General features: G+C 36.9%; 1 protein-coding gene across 1 annotated transcript; it reads right to left on the reverse strand.

Annotated features, from left to right (window-relative positions):
* Positions 536 to 5448, reverse strand: LOC102172331 (lysozyme C-1-like). Its single transcript, NM_001287566.1, is given in 4 exon segments — positions 536 to 602; positions 2056 to 2131; positions 3950 to 4114; positions 5313 to 5448. Coding segments are annotated over 4 exon segments (444 nt in total).

A 19753-nucleotide genomic window follows, 5' to 3' on the forward strand; every position in this document is an offset into this window, starting at 1 on the left:
TATTTCTTCAGAGACACTAAATGGCTCTAAACAAACAAAGACAAGGTTTGAACTGCAAAGTTTTTAATGAAAATGTTTGTATTTTTACAGCATGCATCATTTCATATCTGTGGTTAACTAGCAATTATTTCAATAATTGCAGACTCATCTGTCTCTGAATTTGTCATAATGCTAACGAAATTAAGAAAAAGCAACAGTTCATCTAATCCCTCTTTATATTCCTTCATGATCAGCAGGATGCATAAATGATCTTGCTTTAATTAAGAACTGAATGTACTGGAGATATATTAGATAATTAAGAGTTTAGACAAATATTCACCAGCATTAGTTTTACTGGCAAACTGAAAAATATTATAGGCCTAGTGTCAAACAATTAACACATTAGATAAACACCAAGCTTCTTAGAAGACCATATGCTCCTGCTTCTGTAAAACCATTGTTTGCTTGAAGGAATGGTGGTATAAGCTTTCATTCAACTATTACTTTCTTAACATGAAAAAGAGACAAAATGAGCTGAAGAACGATAACTCCACAGTTACAGGGTGCAACCCTCAACATAACTGCTGACGTCATGGTCTCGACAATGACTTTTCCATGCCACCCTGTAGAGAAAGATGAAACAAATTGTAATAAGGCTAAAACATACCTTCCTTGTAAAGTACATACTTCAAATCCTTTGGGAGAACAAAATAGTTCATCAGTACATGAAACACAAGCTATAGACAAATGCAAGTATTGTTATTTGTTAACTGGAGATACATACATCTCCACCAGCCTTCACTAGAGCACAGAATGCTGAACACAAATGTGGAGTCCTGTGTTGTTCACAACACGACTGCAGAGTGCATTCCACATTTACTTAATTCCAAAAATTATTTCAAGATATGACAAGGAATTGGTTATTTGTAGAATCTTAAAAACTCTAGAATCCCCTAAAATAAACTGAAGAGTAAAAGAATTAGATTCTGAATCAGTTAAAGTAGATTGTTTCTATGTAATACATTGTTTAGCATAAATCTAAAGCTGCCATTTTCAGTTGTCAGTAGCATTACTTTTGTCTTTGAGAATATTCTCTCCCTTCTCTCAGAAGAGTAGGGTAAAACAGCTCTCACCTGGGACTTCCCCAGTGGTCCAGCGTTAAGGACCACTGGACCTTCCAATGCTGAGGGAGTGGTTTTAATTTCTGATGGTGGGGTGGGAGGCTAGAATCCCACATGCCCTGGAGTGCTGCCAAAAAAAAACCCCAATTCTTCCTGAGTCCCACCTTTTTTTAGCAGCACCTAATGGCATGTGGTTCCCTGCCCAACACCCCCTGCATTAGAAGCACAAGTCTTATCAAGGGACCACCAGGGAAATCCCCAGTTCTCCTTTTTAATGCTTAACACAAACCATGCTCTGTAACAGGAACTTACATAGTGTTGTAGGTCAATTATATTTCAAACAAACAAACAAATATAGGAACAACTCACAGTAAAAGAGGTCAGATTAGCAGAAGGGGATGACAGAGGATGAAATGGTTGGATGGCATCACCGACTACATGGGCATGAGTTTGAGCAAGCTCCCGGAGTTGGTGAGGGATAGGGAAGCCTGGTGTGCCGCAGTCCATGAGGTTGCAAAGAGTCCAAAATGACTGAGCAACTGAAATGCACTTATGGTTACCAGTGGAGGGTGTAGTGGGTGGAGTGAGGGGTGGGAAAGTGAGTGAAGGCAGTTAAAGGTACTGCAACATTCTAGGTATAAGATAAATACTAGGAATCGAATGTACAGCATGATAAATGCAAATATCATGCTATTGTTATGTATGAAAATTGCTAACAGAGTAAAGCCTAAGACTTTTCATCACACATAAATTTTTTTCTCCTAATTCTTTAATTTGTATCCATATGATATAATGGATGTTCACCAAAGTTATTGTGATAATAATTTCATGATGTATGTAAGTCAAATCATTCTGCTGTTTGTCTTTAACTTCTACAGTGCCATGTGTCAATTACATCTCAATAGAACTGGAAGGAGGAAAAACACACACACACACACAAACAAGAACAACATACCATGCTGTAATGCCTTGCTCACTGACAATGTGCTTTGCACATGCTACAGCTTTTTCGATGTCATTTTCCATTAATTCTGAAAAGGAGATGGTGAAAAATGAAATCAACATTCATAGAAATTCCTTTTTAAGTTTAGGTTTGGCCAGCTTTATTCTCTTAGGCTGAGGAGAGAACAATTAAAAGTATGTTTTAAGAGTCCATGTGTCTGTGAATATCGTGGGAAAATTCTTTTCCATCCTATTTGACATGAAAAGAAGCATTTTGTGTCTCATTTGCCAAAGTCAATGGAAGCTCTGGGAATTCTTAACTAATGTGATAGAATGTTCTCTTTTACTCTGGATTATAAAATCAAAATAAAACAAGCAGACCTGCAGAAACCAGTCTAGCAGTTTTTTGCTCACCAACTCTGTTACTGGAAATTTATCCTAAAGAAGTACTAAGAGATGCACCCAAGATGTGTGTACCAGATATTCCATAGCAATTAAGAAAAGGGGAAAATACAGCTTGAGTGCTTAACAGTGTGATTTGGATTGATAAACTATAGAACATTTTATTAGTGGAATTTATTCATCTTGAAATATAATAAAGATTGGTATTTGTTGATAAAAATAATTTTGTACAAAAAAGAGCATATTGTAAAGTAGTAAGTTTAGTACAATTTCTGTTTTGTTGAAACACATTGCTTACATGTTCGTATCTGAATACAGATATATGTAATTTGGCTTTACATTCATGTCTGAGAGTGATGTATATTCTGAAAGAAACTGTGGGTACCAAAATTTGCCAGTGGTCATACATCTCAGGGTAGTAAGAAATATTCACTCAATGACCACATATTATTGCATAATACAAAATATTTTTAAAGAAAATTAACTGGATACAAAGGAATATTCTTAGACTAATCTCATTAAGAATTTAAATATTTAAAAATATTTATAAATTTTGTAATAGTTCTCCAGTATTTTATGTACTAAGGATTCCATATCTCTATTTGAAAAGGAACTCAATAGAATATTTTTTTCACTGCAGTTAAACAGTTGTGTAAATTAACTTGTTCAAATGACAATATTTATATAGGAACTATATCTTATGGAGATGCAAGCTAAAGAATTTAGAAATGAAATATCATAATGTTTCTAATTCTCTTTAAATCACTAAGCAAGAAAAAAAAAAAACCCATCTATATAATTTGTAGGGAAGATCCCCTGGAGAAGGGAAAGACTACCCTCTCCAGTATTCTGGCCTGGAGAATTCCACAGAGTGTAGAGTCCATGGGATTGCAAAGAGTTGGACATAACTGAGCAACTTTCACTTTCACATATAATTTATATACATAAAAGAAGTAAATATGAAAAAATATTAAAAACTGTTAAAGTACATAATGAACATATTGATGTCTATTAATGTTTCTAACTTACTATTTTTAAAAACATTTCATCATTAAAAGTAAAAATAATTTTTTTTAATGACCACATGTATTCCTCCTCTTTGTTTAACTAGTAATTCTTTATTTCCCAATAAAGGAGAGTAGATTTAAAAAAAAAAAAAAAAAGACCACACAACCAAATTATCCCTAAATCTCCCCAAACAAGATAAGAAAGAGGAATGGTATTGTTCTCTACAGAGCATCAACAAGTCTAGTTATAATAAAGTCATAAGTCATTCCAGAAACTCTTGATGGTAGCAAGAGCAAGTAACCTTTTATCATACCAGCTCTTTAATTTCTTACTTAAGAAATTACAAGGAGGATAATAGAGAGCTTCTAGAAATTAATATGGAGCTTTTCTAGGTCCCTGATGAGCTCTTTGAGACATTTTCATTTGTATTGAATCTCTATTCTTATAGATAAAACCAGATGGGCCCTGTGTCATCACTCAACATCATCTTGTCTTACCGCTGCAGGACACATGACAGCCGTCAACTGCGTCAGGGGTTTTGCCATCATTACACCACCACTTGCTGTTGATCTGAAATATCCCATAATCGGTGCTTTCACTGCCAGGATTGTAGTTTGTAGCTTTTGTGTTATAACCGCTTTCCCATTTGGTCAAACACAACCCTGAAAAAAATGTATTTTTAGTTGAAAAACAACAACTGGACCTGACTTATACTTCATAGACAAATCAGTTCTTTTAAATAATAATATTTTACTAATGACTTTTATAAGTATTAATATAAAGAAATATTTTCCTTGCAAGATATTTTAACACTTTCATGTTAAAGCGTCCTTAAGAGAATTCTTCTATTAGTAAGTCATTTGGTAATTCTAATGAAACAAGATAACGCATTTTAAAAAACATTAAAAACCTCCTTCCCTGCTCCCATCCCTCAGGTAAGACTGACCATAGAAGAAAAAAATCAACAAGGTTGTTGAATGGGTTTGGTCTTTATCAGTAGATGTATGTGCAATTGGAATAATGCTTTTTATTAAGAAAAATATGTTTCTGGGAGAAAGAGAATTTTTTAGCATATCTAAAGGTGGATTTGGGTATCAAATTAGAATCTGAACAACAAGAATCATAAACTAGGAAAGACTATATCATGCATCTATCCATCTAGCCATTTGCTCATTATTTCAAAAATAGTTATAGAGGGGAAATGTCTGAGTTCAATTTGAAAAATACAGTGGTGACCTTGGCAAATATGGACTACAATACTAAAATTTTTACTTAAGGCACATCTTGAATTCTGAGGAAGAAAATGAATATTAATCAACTTGAGTGAAAATAATAAAATGTTATTTCTTGGTGCATTTTAGGGATCTATATATGGATATTGACTAAAGGGAAATAGGTTCCTACTGTCCTTGTTCTTGAAAAAGCATTGTTGTTAAAAGCCCAACATCTTGGTAGGAGTATAAAAATGAGAAAAATAATGCCTTACTCAGACTTGTAGAACCCAAGTTCCAAACTAGAAATGGCTAGAGTCAGACACCAAGAGCTTGAAAGAGATATCCCAGGTGTTGAAACATTTTATCACCAGCCTACAAGTGCCAGCTGGCAGATTTAGTGGCACTAGAGGAGTACAGGGGGACCTGGCATGTTTACAATGATATAGAATTTGACTCTCCCATTCTTCAATCCTTCACCTGGTACATTTGATTCTAAAGGAGCAAGTTGATGTTTTTAACCATGGTAAGTGTACAAACCCTCCAACAAAGAAAAACCCATTCACTCAAAGTCCCTTGCTCATTATTCATCCTCTGTTAGTTCCACACCTGGTTAACTGTTTGGAAGGAGAAAGAAGAGTTAACTTACAGTTTGCCAGGCTGACTCCCTTATAGTCATCCAGTCCGAGTTTCTTCAGAGTTCTGGCAAGCTCACATCTCTCAAAGACCTTGCCCTGGACAGCAACAGAGAGGCAGAGAAGCCCCAGAATAACGAGAGCCTTCATGTTGACTGAGAAGTCAAGTGTCCAGACTGACCAGGGTGAGCTGGACTTGCTATTTAACATCTTTTCACTCCCCTCTTATCTCATTGGTTTGGTGGCTCCACCCTCTTAGACATGTGGAAAACAGAAAGTTTATTGGTCGACACACTTGTAAAGTTTTCCTTCTTATCTTTAAAGAGATATATTCTGATATCATAAGAATTAGTCTGTAGAAAATAGTGAAATGACATTGCTTAAAGACATTTCTCAGGAAGAACTGGAGTTAGCATTATTGCCAAAAGAGGAACTTCCTCTTATTTTATTATGAAGTTGAATAAGTATAAAGAAAAAAACCTGAATGAACATGTTACTGAACTGAAAATGAGCTCCCATTTTGATTAACATTCATTTACATTAAGGTGTTTTGCATATTGTCCTTATCTTTTTCACTTAAAATTATTTTATATACACTTTTCACAAAGAACATGACACACTCCTGTTGTTCTGATTGGTATATAGCCCAGCACCATGTTGATCACAGATTCCTATACTCACTCTTCTGGTGTCTATTGTAAATTCTTAATTTATAAGTCAGTGTTTTACTATGATCAGTAAACCTCATGTGAACAATATTCCTAACTCCTGTCTCACAAAGCCTTACTTCACATTTCCATATTAGAACATAATGGGTCATTGTAAAGCAAGGGAACTTTATAGTAAAACCTACAACAAGCTGGAATCAAGATTGCCAGGAGAAATATCAATAACCTCAGATATGCAGATGACACCACCCTTATGGCAGAAAGTGAAGAAGAACTAAAAAGCCTCTTGATGAAAGTGAAAAAGGAGAGTGAAAAAGTTGGCTTAAAGCTCAATATTCAGAAAATGAAGATCATGGCATCCAGTACCATCACTTCATGGGTAATAGATGGGGTAACAGTGGAAACAGTGGTTGACTTTATTTTGGGGGGCTCCAAAATCACTGCAGATGATGATTGCAGCCATGAAATTAAAAGATGCTTACTCCTTGGAAGGAAAGTTATGACCTACCTAGACAGCATATTAAAAAGCAGAGACATTACTTTGTCTACAAATGTCCGTCTAGTCAAGGCTATGGTTTTTCCAGTAGTGATGTATGTGAGAGTTGGACTATAAAGAAAGCTGAGAGCCAAAGAATTGATGCTTCTGAACTGTGGTTTTGGAGAAGACTCTTGAGGGTCCCTTGGACTGCAAGGAGATCCAACCTGTCCATCATAAAGGAGATCAATCCTGGGTATTCATTGGAAAGACTGATGTTAAAGCTGAAACTCCAATATTTTGGCCACCTGATGTGAAGAGCTGACTCATTTGAAAAGACACTGATGTTGGGAAAGATTGAGGGCAGGAGGAGAAGGGGACAACAGAGGATGAGATGGTTGGATGGCATCACTGACTCAGTGGACATGAGTTTGGGTAAACTCTGGGAGTTGGTGATGGACAGGGAGGCCTGGCGTGCTGTGGTTCACGGGGTTGCAAAGAGTCGGACACAACTGAGTGGCTGAACTGACAGACTGACAGAAGATTAACAGAATATGTCACTCCAAAATCTTCCACCTTGACACAAATATTATTTTGAGCTGAAGGCAATGGAGGAAAAGCAGATCAAAGACAAGTTCTCTGTCCTCCCCTTATTTTCAGGAAAGCAGAACATAAATTTGTGCACAAATTAATCACCAACAACCCTGAACACTTATCAGCCCCAATACAGCCCCAGAGGACTCTACAGAACAAACATTAGTACTAGTTACTATCTGCCATTAGTTTCAAACGTATTTATCACCCCCAAATTTGATACACTTGGAAGCCTACTACTCTTTTCCTCTCTGTAGTCGCTCCTCTGATTATATACTGTTCTTTGGTTCAGATGGTCTGTAAGTCCAAATTCCAGCCACCTCTGTGAGTTATTTATCCCTGCATTTCTCATAAGTATACATGAGATGTACATGTTAGTATACTTGTTCCCTTTTCTCTTGTTAATCTGTATTTTATTGCTGAGCTCCAGCCAAAAACCAAAAAGAGTAAAATGAAACACATGTTTCCTCCTGTACAGTTTCTAGTATTGTTGATGGGACAGTGAAAACCCAGGACACTCCACTCTCCCTGGAGACTGCAGCTGAGATATAGGATAGCTAACAACAGACCAGCAGAAGGTAAGAATTCTTACCATGTCGGTCTCCCAGCTCTCCGTCTGTAGTGCACAGTCAACAGAGGAGGAGAAATATTTCTCCTTGTCCCTCCCTTTCCAAATTCACAGTGGTAGGAGAAAAACATTTGTGAAAATAGATCTTGAACTGTGACTCTTGTGAACATGGTTTTGGTAATAAACACCTATGGTTACTGATCCTTAGCCTCCCAGAAGGAATCGTGTTTTCCTTTGTCCCTTTCATTTGTCATAACGATGAAAAATCATCAGATGAAAATCTCCAATTGTTTTGTTTTATATCCTAAGAATGTGGCTTTGTAACTGGTGAGAATATTCCCTCTGGTTTCTGCTGCTTGGGAACACAGGTTGTCTGTCAGGCTTGCATCAGCAGCTAGTCAGCCAGCTAGGAGCTGAAGACATGAAGTGACAGGCAACATTCTCTTTGTCCAAACATGCTGGCTTTCAGGGGAGTTTGTCTTAATAAAGGGTCTCAGTTCATAAGGGGACTTTATAGCCTCTACTTTCATTGTCTGGTTTGGAAGGGAAAACTCTCATCCCAGTATCACCTTTCTGGTAGCATAGGTTAGGAGGTCCATCATTTAAGGTGTCCCACTTTGTGGGAGATAGAGCTTTCTTTGTCACCTGAGTCAAGGAAGGTCTTTGTTTCTTAGGCTTTCTCTGGAGAGGTTCTGCATCTTGAGAGGCCTACATTTCTTAGAGGACACCTTTCGTGTCCATAGTGAAGTCATTCAGTCATGTCCGACTCTTTGCAACCTCATGGGCTGAAGCCAGTGAGGCTCCTTCATCCATGGAATTTTCCAGGCAAGAGTACTGGAGTGAGTAGCCATTTCCTTCTCCAGGGGATCTTCCCAACCCAGGGATTGAACCCGGGTCTTCCGCATTGCAGTCAGACGTTTTACCATCTGCGCCACCCTAATATTGGTTTTAAGCCATAAAAAGACTCACTGGTTTAGAGTCAGAGTTGAAAGAGGTATATTGAAGATCTGAACTTTTATATCTAAAAAGTATTTTTAAGAGAGCTTGCATTTTAAACAGAGGTCCTATTTTTACTTACGGTAAGATTCTATTGAAAAGAAAAGAAAAAGAAAGACAAAGATAGCTACAAAAAAATATCTTGGTTACTTGAGAAAACAAAGTGAAACAAAACACTTTGTTAACAAGATTAAAAGAAGAAGATCAGAGAATAAATGTCAAAACCTGCAGACATCACTCAAGGAGGTTTATAATTTATATAAATATTGATAGCCAGGAAACAGTTTTGACAAGGTCCAGAAAATGTACAAGAAGTCTTGATGTATTGTCTGTTACTCTGTAGGAGGATCCCACCATGTCTAGAATGTCCTATAGTCTGGATAGGGCTACAAAAAGAAAATAATAAAAAGAAATTTAAAATATCATTGAACTATCCTATTATAAAAGAAAAGAAAAATGTTATAGGAATAGGCTTAGATTTCTGATAACAGGCAAATATGCCCCTGAGTTCCTTCTTAGATTAAACCCTACAATTCTTTCTCAGTACTTTGGAAATATTGACTTTACCATATCTTTGAAATGTAAACATGCAAAGAGAAAATTGTTGCCTAAAGCAAGCATGAGACTGGAACAAAAAGAGAGATTTGAAAAACAAACTGTTATTTCATATTTTCATAAGCTCCCTTGATCCAGATTTTGTTGACATCCTCCATAAGATTATCTTTTAAAGACAAGTAAAAATCTTAATGGTCTTTTCCACAAATCTTGGTAAAAGACACCAATCATCTGAGGGGAAAACTTGTTCCATCTGCCAGAAACACCATTTAGATCCAACTACTCTTTTATAAGCTCTTGAGTTTTGTACTACTGTACCTGAAATGTGACTAAACTGAAATGAAAGCTATGAGATCTGTGTTTGCATCTGTCTATATGTCTACATATATCTATGTTTTTATGTTGTATATATGTGATATTTTTCTCCCTCTGGATAGCATTCCTAAAAACTTGTGCTCTATTTAATTGGCTTAAAGAAATAGAATCATTTGTATAAATTAAGACTAGTCATGAGATTTTCCTGACAGTCCAGTGACTAAAATTCTAAGCTCCCAATGCCGGTGGCCCAGGTTCAGTCCCTGGTCTGGGAACTAGATCCCACATACTGCAAATAGAGATCCTGCTTGCCACAACTAAGACCTGGTGCAGCCAAATAACTAAGTAAATATTCTTTTCAAAAAAAATGAATCAGCTTTGTCAAATTTTATGTTGTCTCTACTAGATGCTTGAGATGATAAAATTATAAATTCAATCTAAGAACTCAGTTTACAATAAAAATGATTTTCTTGATGTATGTCAATATGGTAGAGAAAAAAGCCATGTGTAAATTTTAAGTTTCTTTCCTTTTGTGATTTTTGCTACTTGCCTGGTTTTTCAACAAGAAGAGTAACTCAAAATGATGGTTAATTTTTAATATCTCATGAAAGTTTCATGGCAACTCAAGCATAATTGTTAAGAACACATGAATTAAATGGATATAAGTGGGCAAAAGGGTCTTCCCTGGTGGCTTAGATGGTAAAGAATCTGCCTGCAATGCAGGTTTGATCCCTGGATTGGGCAGATCCCCTGAAGAAGGACATGGAAATCCACTCCATTATTCTTGCCTGGAGAATCCCATGGACAGGGAAGCCTGGTGGACTACAGTCCATGGGGTTGCAAAGAGCTGGACATGACTGAGTGACTAACTACTACTACTTCTACTACTAAGTGGGAACAAGGTTTATAAATGAATTCTGCAACCATCATTGTATTTTATAAAGTATATCTACTTAAATATTGCTTTCAAAATAATTTTGTTAACCTTAAATTTAAGAAGAATATTCATTGGATATGTAGATCCTTTCCAGAAAAGAGAAAATACTGAAACATTAATTGCCAAACATTCATTTAAGATTATCTGCTTTTAACTTCATATTAGAGAAATGAAGATATCTGGGTCTGTTAATAACATGCTCTTTTTGTCACTTTAAAGATATGTACATTAAAAAGGCATGTGGCTCTAGAAATTCCAGAATGATGTATTCCTGGGAATTCGCTGGTCTAGTGGTTAGGAATTGGTGCTTTCACTGCCAGGGCCCAAGTTCAGTCCTTGGTTGGGGAACTAAGATCCTGCAAGTCACCCTGCTTGGCCATAAAATGAATACATAAAAAATAAAAAGAGCAAATAAGTTAGAATATGGGGGTTCTAAGCACAGGGTTCTAATACAGGAGGGATAAGAAGGTAAATTATTGAGATGAAGGGAGAAGAGTCCCTGTGAATTCCCTGGGGAAAAACTTAAAGATGTTCTGGAATGTGTGAACCTGTTGAAAGGAGTTTGACAACTTTGGCTGAGACTTTGGGTAATGAATTAATACACAAATTACTGACTAGTTCAAAATTGGGAAAGGAGTACAAGGATGTATATTGTCACCCTGCTTATTTAACTTATATGCAGAGTGCATCATGGGAAATGCCGGGCTGGATGAAGCACAAGCTGGAATCAAGATTGCTCAGAGAAACATCAATAACCTCAGATATGCAGATGACACCACCCTAATAGCAGAAAGCAAATAAGAACTAAAGAGCCTCTTGAAGGTGAAAGAGGAGAGTAAAAAGCTGACTTAAAACTCAACATTCAAAGAACTAAGATCGTGGCATCTGATCCCATTACTTCATGGCAAATAGAAGAAGGAAAAGTGGAAACAGTGAGATATTTTATTTTCTTGGGCTCCAAAATCACTGTGGACAGTGAGCGGAGCCATGAAATTAAAAGATGCTTGCTCCTTGGAAGGAAAACTATGACAAACCTAGACAGTGTATTCAAAAGCAGAGACATCACTTTGCTGACAAAGGTCTGTCTAGTCAAAGCTATGGTTTTTCCAGAAGTCATGTATGGATGTGAGAGTTGAATCATAATGAAGACTGAGCACTGAAGAATAGAAGCTTTTTAATTATGGTGCTGTAGAAGACTTTGAGAGTCCCTTGGACTGCAAGAAGATCAAACCAGTCAATCCTAAAGGAAATAAAATCTGAATATTCATTGGAAGGACTGATGCTGAAGTTGAAGCTCCAATACTTTGGCCACCTGATGCAAAGAGCAAACTCATTGGAAAAGACCCTGATGCTGGGAAAGATTGAAGGCAAAAGGAGAAAGGGGTGGTGGAGGATGAGATGGTTAGATAGTATTACCACTGAACGGAATCAATCTGAAAAAACTTGGGGATATAGTGGAGGACAGAGGAGCCTAGTGTTCTATAGTCCTAGGGGCCGCAGAGAATACATGACTTATTGAATGAACAACAACAACATAATTCATACCAGTGTCTTAAATGTAAGTATTACGTCCACTTTACAAATTAAAATATATGTGTCCCAGAGAAGAAAAGTCACCTGCCCAAAGACATAGATAGTGGTAGAGCTGGGATTTAGATTCAGATCATCTCAATGGTCTCTTCAGTTTACCACATTACTTTGAAGTTGAAATGAAAGGGAAGGAATTCTATCGCTATGCAATTCTCACCCCCTAACATGCTGTAACTCCTTTATCTACCACGTTTAGTTCCTGATACAGTTGTACAAACCCATTTTATGTATTTATTTTTAAAGTGTGACTTTTATTTAAGAGATTGATCCCACATCAGGAATGCCACAAAACAATTAGAGACTATTTCAATAACAAAATTCTTAAAGTGTGCACAACTGATAACTGAGGAAATCTTGATTTCTTTGTGCATACTTTCTTTGTCCTATTATTTCTATTATCTTTAAAGGTTCATGGTCAATACAATTAGAACTTAGGCTGGATCTCACTTCTCCTTTTCACATTATGAGCAAAATATTTCCCTTCCCATACAGGTCAGGTTCAAAAATCCTTTCTCAATTCACATAACAATTGGGCATTCATCACTGAAAAGTAATTTTTCAAACAGGTGATAAAGCATAATCTTGTTTACAAAGAGAACAAAATGTTCCCATTTTAGTTTCCTCTTTCCAGAAGAGAATTCTGATTTTGTTTCTCTGTTAAGCATTACTTTTTAATATAAGATTAGGTTTGATCTTTTTATTTGCTGCATAGTCATTCAGTTTCTTTCTTGAACTAGAAAGCTATGGTTTCAATCTGTAATTTAGCTCTAGTAACATCACAAAAAAACTGAAGAAGAAAATGGCTACCCCCTCCAGTGTTCTTGCCTGGAGAATCCCAGGGACAGGGCAGCCTGGTGGCTGCCGTCTATGGGGTCGCACAGAGTTGGACACGACTGAAGAGACTTGGCAGCAGCAGTAGCAGCAGCAACATCACAAAATGTTGGGATAAGAGAGAAGAAATTGTTGCAAATAAGGTCATGTACTTGGGTTATTTATATTTTTTCTCTCTCTCAACAAACGTTTTATTGCTACCCTTAGGAACCAAATAAGATAATGTGCTCAGCTTCTTATTAACAACAATTTATCTGTACACATTGAATTGAAGATGAAACACTCCAAGTTGTTTAAGATTTTTAAAAATTCATTTTCTCACCCCAACCCCTCACCTCAAGCCAATATCATACCTCTGTGAGGTAGCTGGTTGCTGGCATGGGAGTGGTCTATTTCCAACTCAGTCAAATAGAAGCTGAACTCACAAACATGGCACCATTTTCACAGAGTCTAACATGATTTGACCCCAAAGATGATGAGGGCTAGTATCAGTGCCTTACTGATTTATTTTGGAAAATAGTTTCCTTGACTACTGATTCAATAAGATTTTCTATTTTAAGATTTGTTTTTAATCAGAGGATAATTGCTTAACAGTATTGCATCGGTTTCTGCTGTGTAACAGTGTAAATCAGCTATAAGTTTACATAAATCCCCTCCCTCTTGAGCTTCCCTCCCACGGCAAAAGGATTTTCAGTTAAAGAGCAATTAAGTAAATCAGAAATATCATGTGAATATAAAATGGTAAACTTAAACCTGCTTAAAAAATATAAATGGAGGTTTCAACATCTGGGAAGTTAAGGTACTTTTAAGTTTCCTCATAAGTATACTATCTTCTAACAGGAAAGTTTACACAAACTCACTTATACATACATGCATGACTACTAATTTTTCTGAAAAATAATGGGAATAAAATAAGCCTAAGTATAGAAACCTAGAGAAGGAAATGGCAACCCACTCCAGTAGTCTTGCCTGGAGGATTCCATGGACAGACGAGCTTGAAGGGCTACAACCCATGGGGTCACAAAAAGTTGGACATGACTGAGTGAATGCACTTAAAATATCTTCCTTATGTAAAAGTTAAATCCGCAGCAAGTTAAATATCCTCTGTGTAGTCAGCGTGTGAAATCTGGTTAGGATTTGAATTTCATGATGGGACTACTGACTTGGCTTTCTAAGCAGTCTTCTTCCCTCTGGTTTCTCTACCCTCCAACCCACTCTTCATCCAGAGCATGCCAACGTTGAACTCAGAGGACTTGGCCTTTATAACACACATATGTCAATCACATGTCACCTATGACTTTATTGTCTATCCTGAGGTTTGTTGTCATGTCCTTATACTCATCATGATGAGCTACTTGAGGTCTTATGCTCCCTTAAGGCTTCTCCTCTGCTTTCTCAGAAAGAAGGACACTCATACGTATAGTGTAGACATTCAACAAAATTGGTGAATTCCCTGTATATAAATATACTCCACCTACAATTAGGGTGTTACACTCCTCTCTTGACCACCTGTGTTAAAATAGTGTTTTGATATTACAAATGATGCAGGGAAGTAATGCAAGCTTACAAACAAATATCAACCACAAACTACAGCCACAGCTTCCCTGGTGGCTCAGATGGTAAAGAATGTGCCTGCAAATTGGGAGACCTTGATTCGATCCCTGGGTTGGGAAGATCTCCTGGAGGAGGGCATGGCAACCCACTCCAGTATTCTGGCCTGGAGAATCCCTTGGACAGAGGAGCCTGGTAGGCTGTAGTCCATAGGGTCGCAAAGAGTCAGACATGATTGAGCAACTAAGCACACGCATAGCACATAAACTACAGAAGGATGTGCGTCTCCAACATGGGAAAGCAATTACAAAAGATAACCTAGAATTTTAAAGACAGAATCACTTTTCAGATAAAGTTAACTCAGATTTCTGAAAGAAATTAGGAATGAGACCATTTACTTTGGGGGCTTCTCAGATGGTGCTATTGGTAAAGGCTCTGCCAGCTAATGCAAGAGACCTTGGGTTCAATCCCTGGGTCTGGCAGATCCCCTGGAGGAGGAAAATGGCAACCCACTCTGATATTCTTGCTGAAAAATTCCATGGACAAGAGGAGCCTGGTGGGCTGCAGTCCATGGGATTGCAGAGTCAAACATGACTGAGCGATTAAGTGCACCAACAAACCTAAAATTTTAAAGACAGAATCATTTTTTAAATAAAGAGTTAACTTAGGTCTCTGAAATAAATTAGAAACAAGACCATATGTTTGAGATACAGGATTACTCAGGCCAATATATGTAAAATCTTTGAAGGTATGATTCAACGTTGAAGTTAGTAAAGGAAAATAATTTTATACTTCAACTGTCAAGAATTTATGCATGAATAATTTTATTAGGGAAAAAGTTCCTATGTAACATTTGGTTATGAATTTAGGATTTCCTCCAGTTGTTAATTTGATAAATAATAGAAGTTGATTGAATATTTTCTAGGTAAGAGGTACTGTATTAAAGCTGAGGATACCAAGGTGAAAAGGCATAATTGTTTTTCTCTGCAAATCAACAATTACAATGGCAACCCGCTCCAGTATTCTTACTGGGATAATCCCATGGACAGCAGAATCTGGTGGGCTAAGACTATGAGGTTGCAAAGGCTCAGACATGATTGGGCAACTAACACTCACTCACAATAGCTGTTTACTGTTTGTCTGCTCAAAGGACTGATGGAGCAAAAAGGGGGATCTGAAATCTGCGCAGAAGAGACAATGAAGCCTTCACAGCATTAAAGATAAATGAGAACTGGAGGAAGAAGAGGATTTTGTTAGGTGGATAGTTGGGGTAGCAGATTTGTGATAGGAACCTTCCAGGTCTGGTTCTCTCTCCTTTCAGGCACAGGGGAGGATTATACTTCCTTATTCCCTTGAATTTACAGAGAGCTATGTAATTCTGGCCAATGAGCTATGGGTAGAAATGATACAGGTCACTTTAAAAGTGAAAACATTTAATTGCTAGTGAAAACACTCCAGTGCTTTCTACCTACCTTGGCAACTGATGAAGTTGTGTGTGTCAGAAGGTATAGTCACCTGTTGGTAAAACCTCTTGTCAGCCTGAGTGCCTGTGTGACTGTCTGGAGCAGAGCCACATGTGGAACCATGCTGGACATTGAGAGATGAATGAGAAGTACATTGTGTGTTTACTCATAGAAACTTGGGGAATGTTTTGTTATTTCATCACTTTGATGGAGGTAAAACAATTTTAAAAACAAAGGGAAAGAAGAATGGACAAATCTCCCATGCAAAAGTATTCCAAGAAACTTACAAGTATACTCTGCCCTCAAGAAAATAGAGTATAACTCCCCGCTCTTTAGTGTGGGCTGTGCATAGTGAATCCCTTTCCAAGAATACCCTATGGAAAGGAGGATAAAGGAGTAATTTTACAGCAGAGAAACCTGACAAACAATACTTCAGCAGTGGATGCAAGTTAATATCAACAGTAATAGGTTATTTTGATGGGAGGTATCCTAGATACCATATGATGAAAATGATATTTGTGGTCTTCCTTCTCCAAACACATTATCCTTGACTAATCATGAGAAAAAAATGTCAGACAAATCCCAGGTAACCATCATTTTACCAAATATCTGATCTGTGTCCCTCAAAACTGTCACGGTCATCAAAAAACAAGGAAAGTCTGAGAGACTATTAGAGCTAAGAGGAGCCAAAAGAACATAGCAACTAAACGTAATGTGGTGCTCTGGAGAGGATCTTAGAAAAAGGTAATTTCATAAAACCTAAGGAAGTCTGAAAAAAAGTATGAACTTTATTTAGTAATAACACTCTGATATTGGTTCATTGGGGCTTCCCTGGTGGCTCAGCCAGTAAAGAAGGAGACCAGGGTTCAATCCCTGGCTCAGGAAGATCCCCTGGAGAAGGAAATGGCAATCCACTCCAGTATTCTTTCTTGAGAAATCTCATGGATAAAGGAGACTGGTGGGCTATAGACCATGGGGTCACAAGGGTCAGACATGATTTAACTACTAAACCACCACATTTTTTCATTAATTGTGATAAATGTACTACACTGAGGTAAAATGTTAATAATAGAAGAAAGTGGGTTTGGTGAATACAGAAGCAATATGCACTATCATAGGAACTTTAATGTAAATCTCAAACTATTCTAAAATTAAAAGTATTTTTAAAAAGAGGTATAAGAGAGAATATAATATGCTATGAAAATTCCTTTTGAAGTGGGGAGAGAAAGTTAAGAGTTTGGTTAGGTAGGCAAAAGATCTTTTGTACTATTCAAAGGAGAATCAATTTGCAAATTGTATAGGCTGGGTGAGGGATTCCTAGAAGATCTGTGGATGGGCTTCAGGGGTGTTGCAAAACCTCTTGAGCTGTACATTTTCCTCAGAAGAAAGAAGCTTTAATTATTTTTCACTTATTCTTAAAGGAAAAGCATCTAAAATATGCTAATAATCATTGTTGAAGGTAATGTTGAAACTGAAATATCCTGAGCAAGAGATATGAAACAATTCTATTTTGTGTGCAAAAAAGATCTCTTCTTGATAGTCCAGACTACAGTGATAATATGTATGTGTTTGGAGAAAAAAGGCAGAAGTTAAAGCCAGGATGGTAATAAAGACCATAATCTTCAGATTCTTTTGATTGTAGTCTACTTTGCAGGGGGAAGAAATGACCCCATAAGATATTTTACCCACTGTTGCCACTTTCCTGAGAAAAAAAATTCTGAGTCATAGAATGAAGTGTCATTTTTTGTAAACCAAGACTTAATGGGATTATATATATATACCTACTTTATCATTAGGGTTGTGAATGGCTAGTATTGGAATAAAAATGCAGATATGTCTTTAAAGGTATCTATAAACCTAAAGCACTGTGATGAAAGCTACATTTATGGGAAATTTTAGTTAAAAAGCAAAAAAGCAGGAACTTAAAACTATGACACGGAAATGAAGGCTTCTATTCTGAAAATAAGGGTAATTTCAACTATGATGTACAATAACATAACATTCAACCAGACTTCTTTGTGGGATGTATTTTAATCAGTAAATCCTATTAATATGCTCATTTTATTTTTTTAATACTAAATATTGGCAATCCTTAATAACCCATTTAATTGGTTATTAATAATTAATTCTTTGTTTTTTATTTTATTTTATTTTTTTACTTTACAATACTGTATTGGTTTTGCCATATATTGACATGAATCCGCCACACATGTACATGAGTTCCCAATCCTGAACCCCCCTCCCACAACCCTCCCTGTATCATCTCTCTGGGTCATCCCAGTGCACCAGACCCAATCATCCTGTATCCTGCATCGAACCTAGACTGGCGATTGGTTTCTTACATGATAGTATACATGTTTCAATGCCATCCTCCCAAATCATCCCACCCTCTCCCTCTCCCACAGAATCCAAAAGTCTGTTCTATACATCTGAGTCTCTTTTGCTATCTTGCATACAGGGTTATCATTACCATCTTTCTAAATTCCATATATATATATATATATGTTAGTATACTGTATTGGTATTTTTCTTTCTGGCTTACTTCACTTCATATAATAGGCTCCAGTTTCATCCACCTCATTAGAACCGATTCAAATATATTCTTTTTAATTACTGAGTAATACTCCATTGTGTATATGTACCACAGCTTTCTTATCCATTGGTCTGCTGATGGACATCTAGGTTATTTCCACGTCCTGGCTATTATAAACAGTGTTGCAGTGAATACTGGGGTACACGTGTCTCTTTCAATTCTGGTTTCCTCAGTGTGTATGCCCAGCAGTGGGAATTCTGGGTCATAAGGCAGTTCTATTTCCAATTTTTTAAGGAATCTCCACACTGTTCTCCATAGTGGCTGTACTAGTATGCATTCCCACCAACAGTGTAAGAGGGTTCTCTTTTCTCCACACCCTCTCCAGCATTTATTGCTTGTAGACTTTTGGATCACAGCCATTCTGACTGGTGTGAAATGGTACCATGTTGTGGTATTGATTTGTATTTCTCTGATAATGAGTGATGTTGAGCATCTTTTCATGTGTTTGTTAGCCATCCATATGTCTTCTTTGGAGAAATGTCTGTTTAGTTCTTTGGCCCATTTTTTAATTGGGTCGTTTATTTTTCTGGAATTGAGCTGCATAAGTTGCTTGTATATTTTTGAGATTAGTTGTTTGTCCATTCCTTCATTTGCTATTATTTTCTCCCATTCAGAAGGCTGTCTTTTCACCTTGCTTATAGTTTCCTTTGTTGTGCAGAAGCTTTTAAGTTTAATTAGATCCCGTTTGTTTATTTTTGCTTTTATTTCCAGTATTCTGGGAGGTGGGTCATAGAGGATCTTGCTGTGATTTATGTCGGAGAGTGTTTTGCCTATGTTCTCCTCTAGGAGTTTTATAGTTTCTGGTCTTACGTTTAGATCTTTAATCCATTTTGAGTTTATTTTTGTGTATGGTGTTAGAAAGTGTTCTAGTTTCATTCTTTTACAAGTAGTTGACCAGTTTTCCCAGCACCACTTGTTAAAAAGATTGTCATTTCTCCATTGTATATTCTTGCCTCCTTTGTCAAAGATAAGGTTTCCATAGGTGTGTGGATTTATCTCTGGGCTTTCTATTTTGTTCCACTGATCTATATTTCTGTCTTTGTGCCAGTACCATACTGTCTTGATGACTGTGGCTTTGTAGTAGAGCCTGAAGTCAGGCAGGTTGATTCCTCCAGTTCCATTCTTCTTTCTCAAGATTGCTTTGGCTATTGGGGGTTTTTTGTATTTCCATACAAATTGTGAAATGATTTGTTCTAGTTCTGTGAAAAATACCGCTGGTAGCTTGATAGGGATTGCATTGAATTTGTAGATTGCTTTGGGTAGTATACTCATTTTCACTATATTGATTCTTCTGATCCATGAACATGGTATATTTCCCC

The sequence above is a fragment of the Capra hircus genome, chromosome 5 (assembly GCF_001704415.2).
Source record: "Capra hircus breed San Clemente chromosome 5, ASM170441v1, whole genome shotgun sequence".
Classification (NCBI taxonomy): Eukaryota; Metazoa; Chordata; class Mammalia; order Artiodactyla; family Bovidae; genus Capra; species Capra hircus.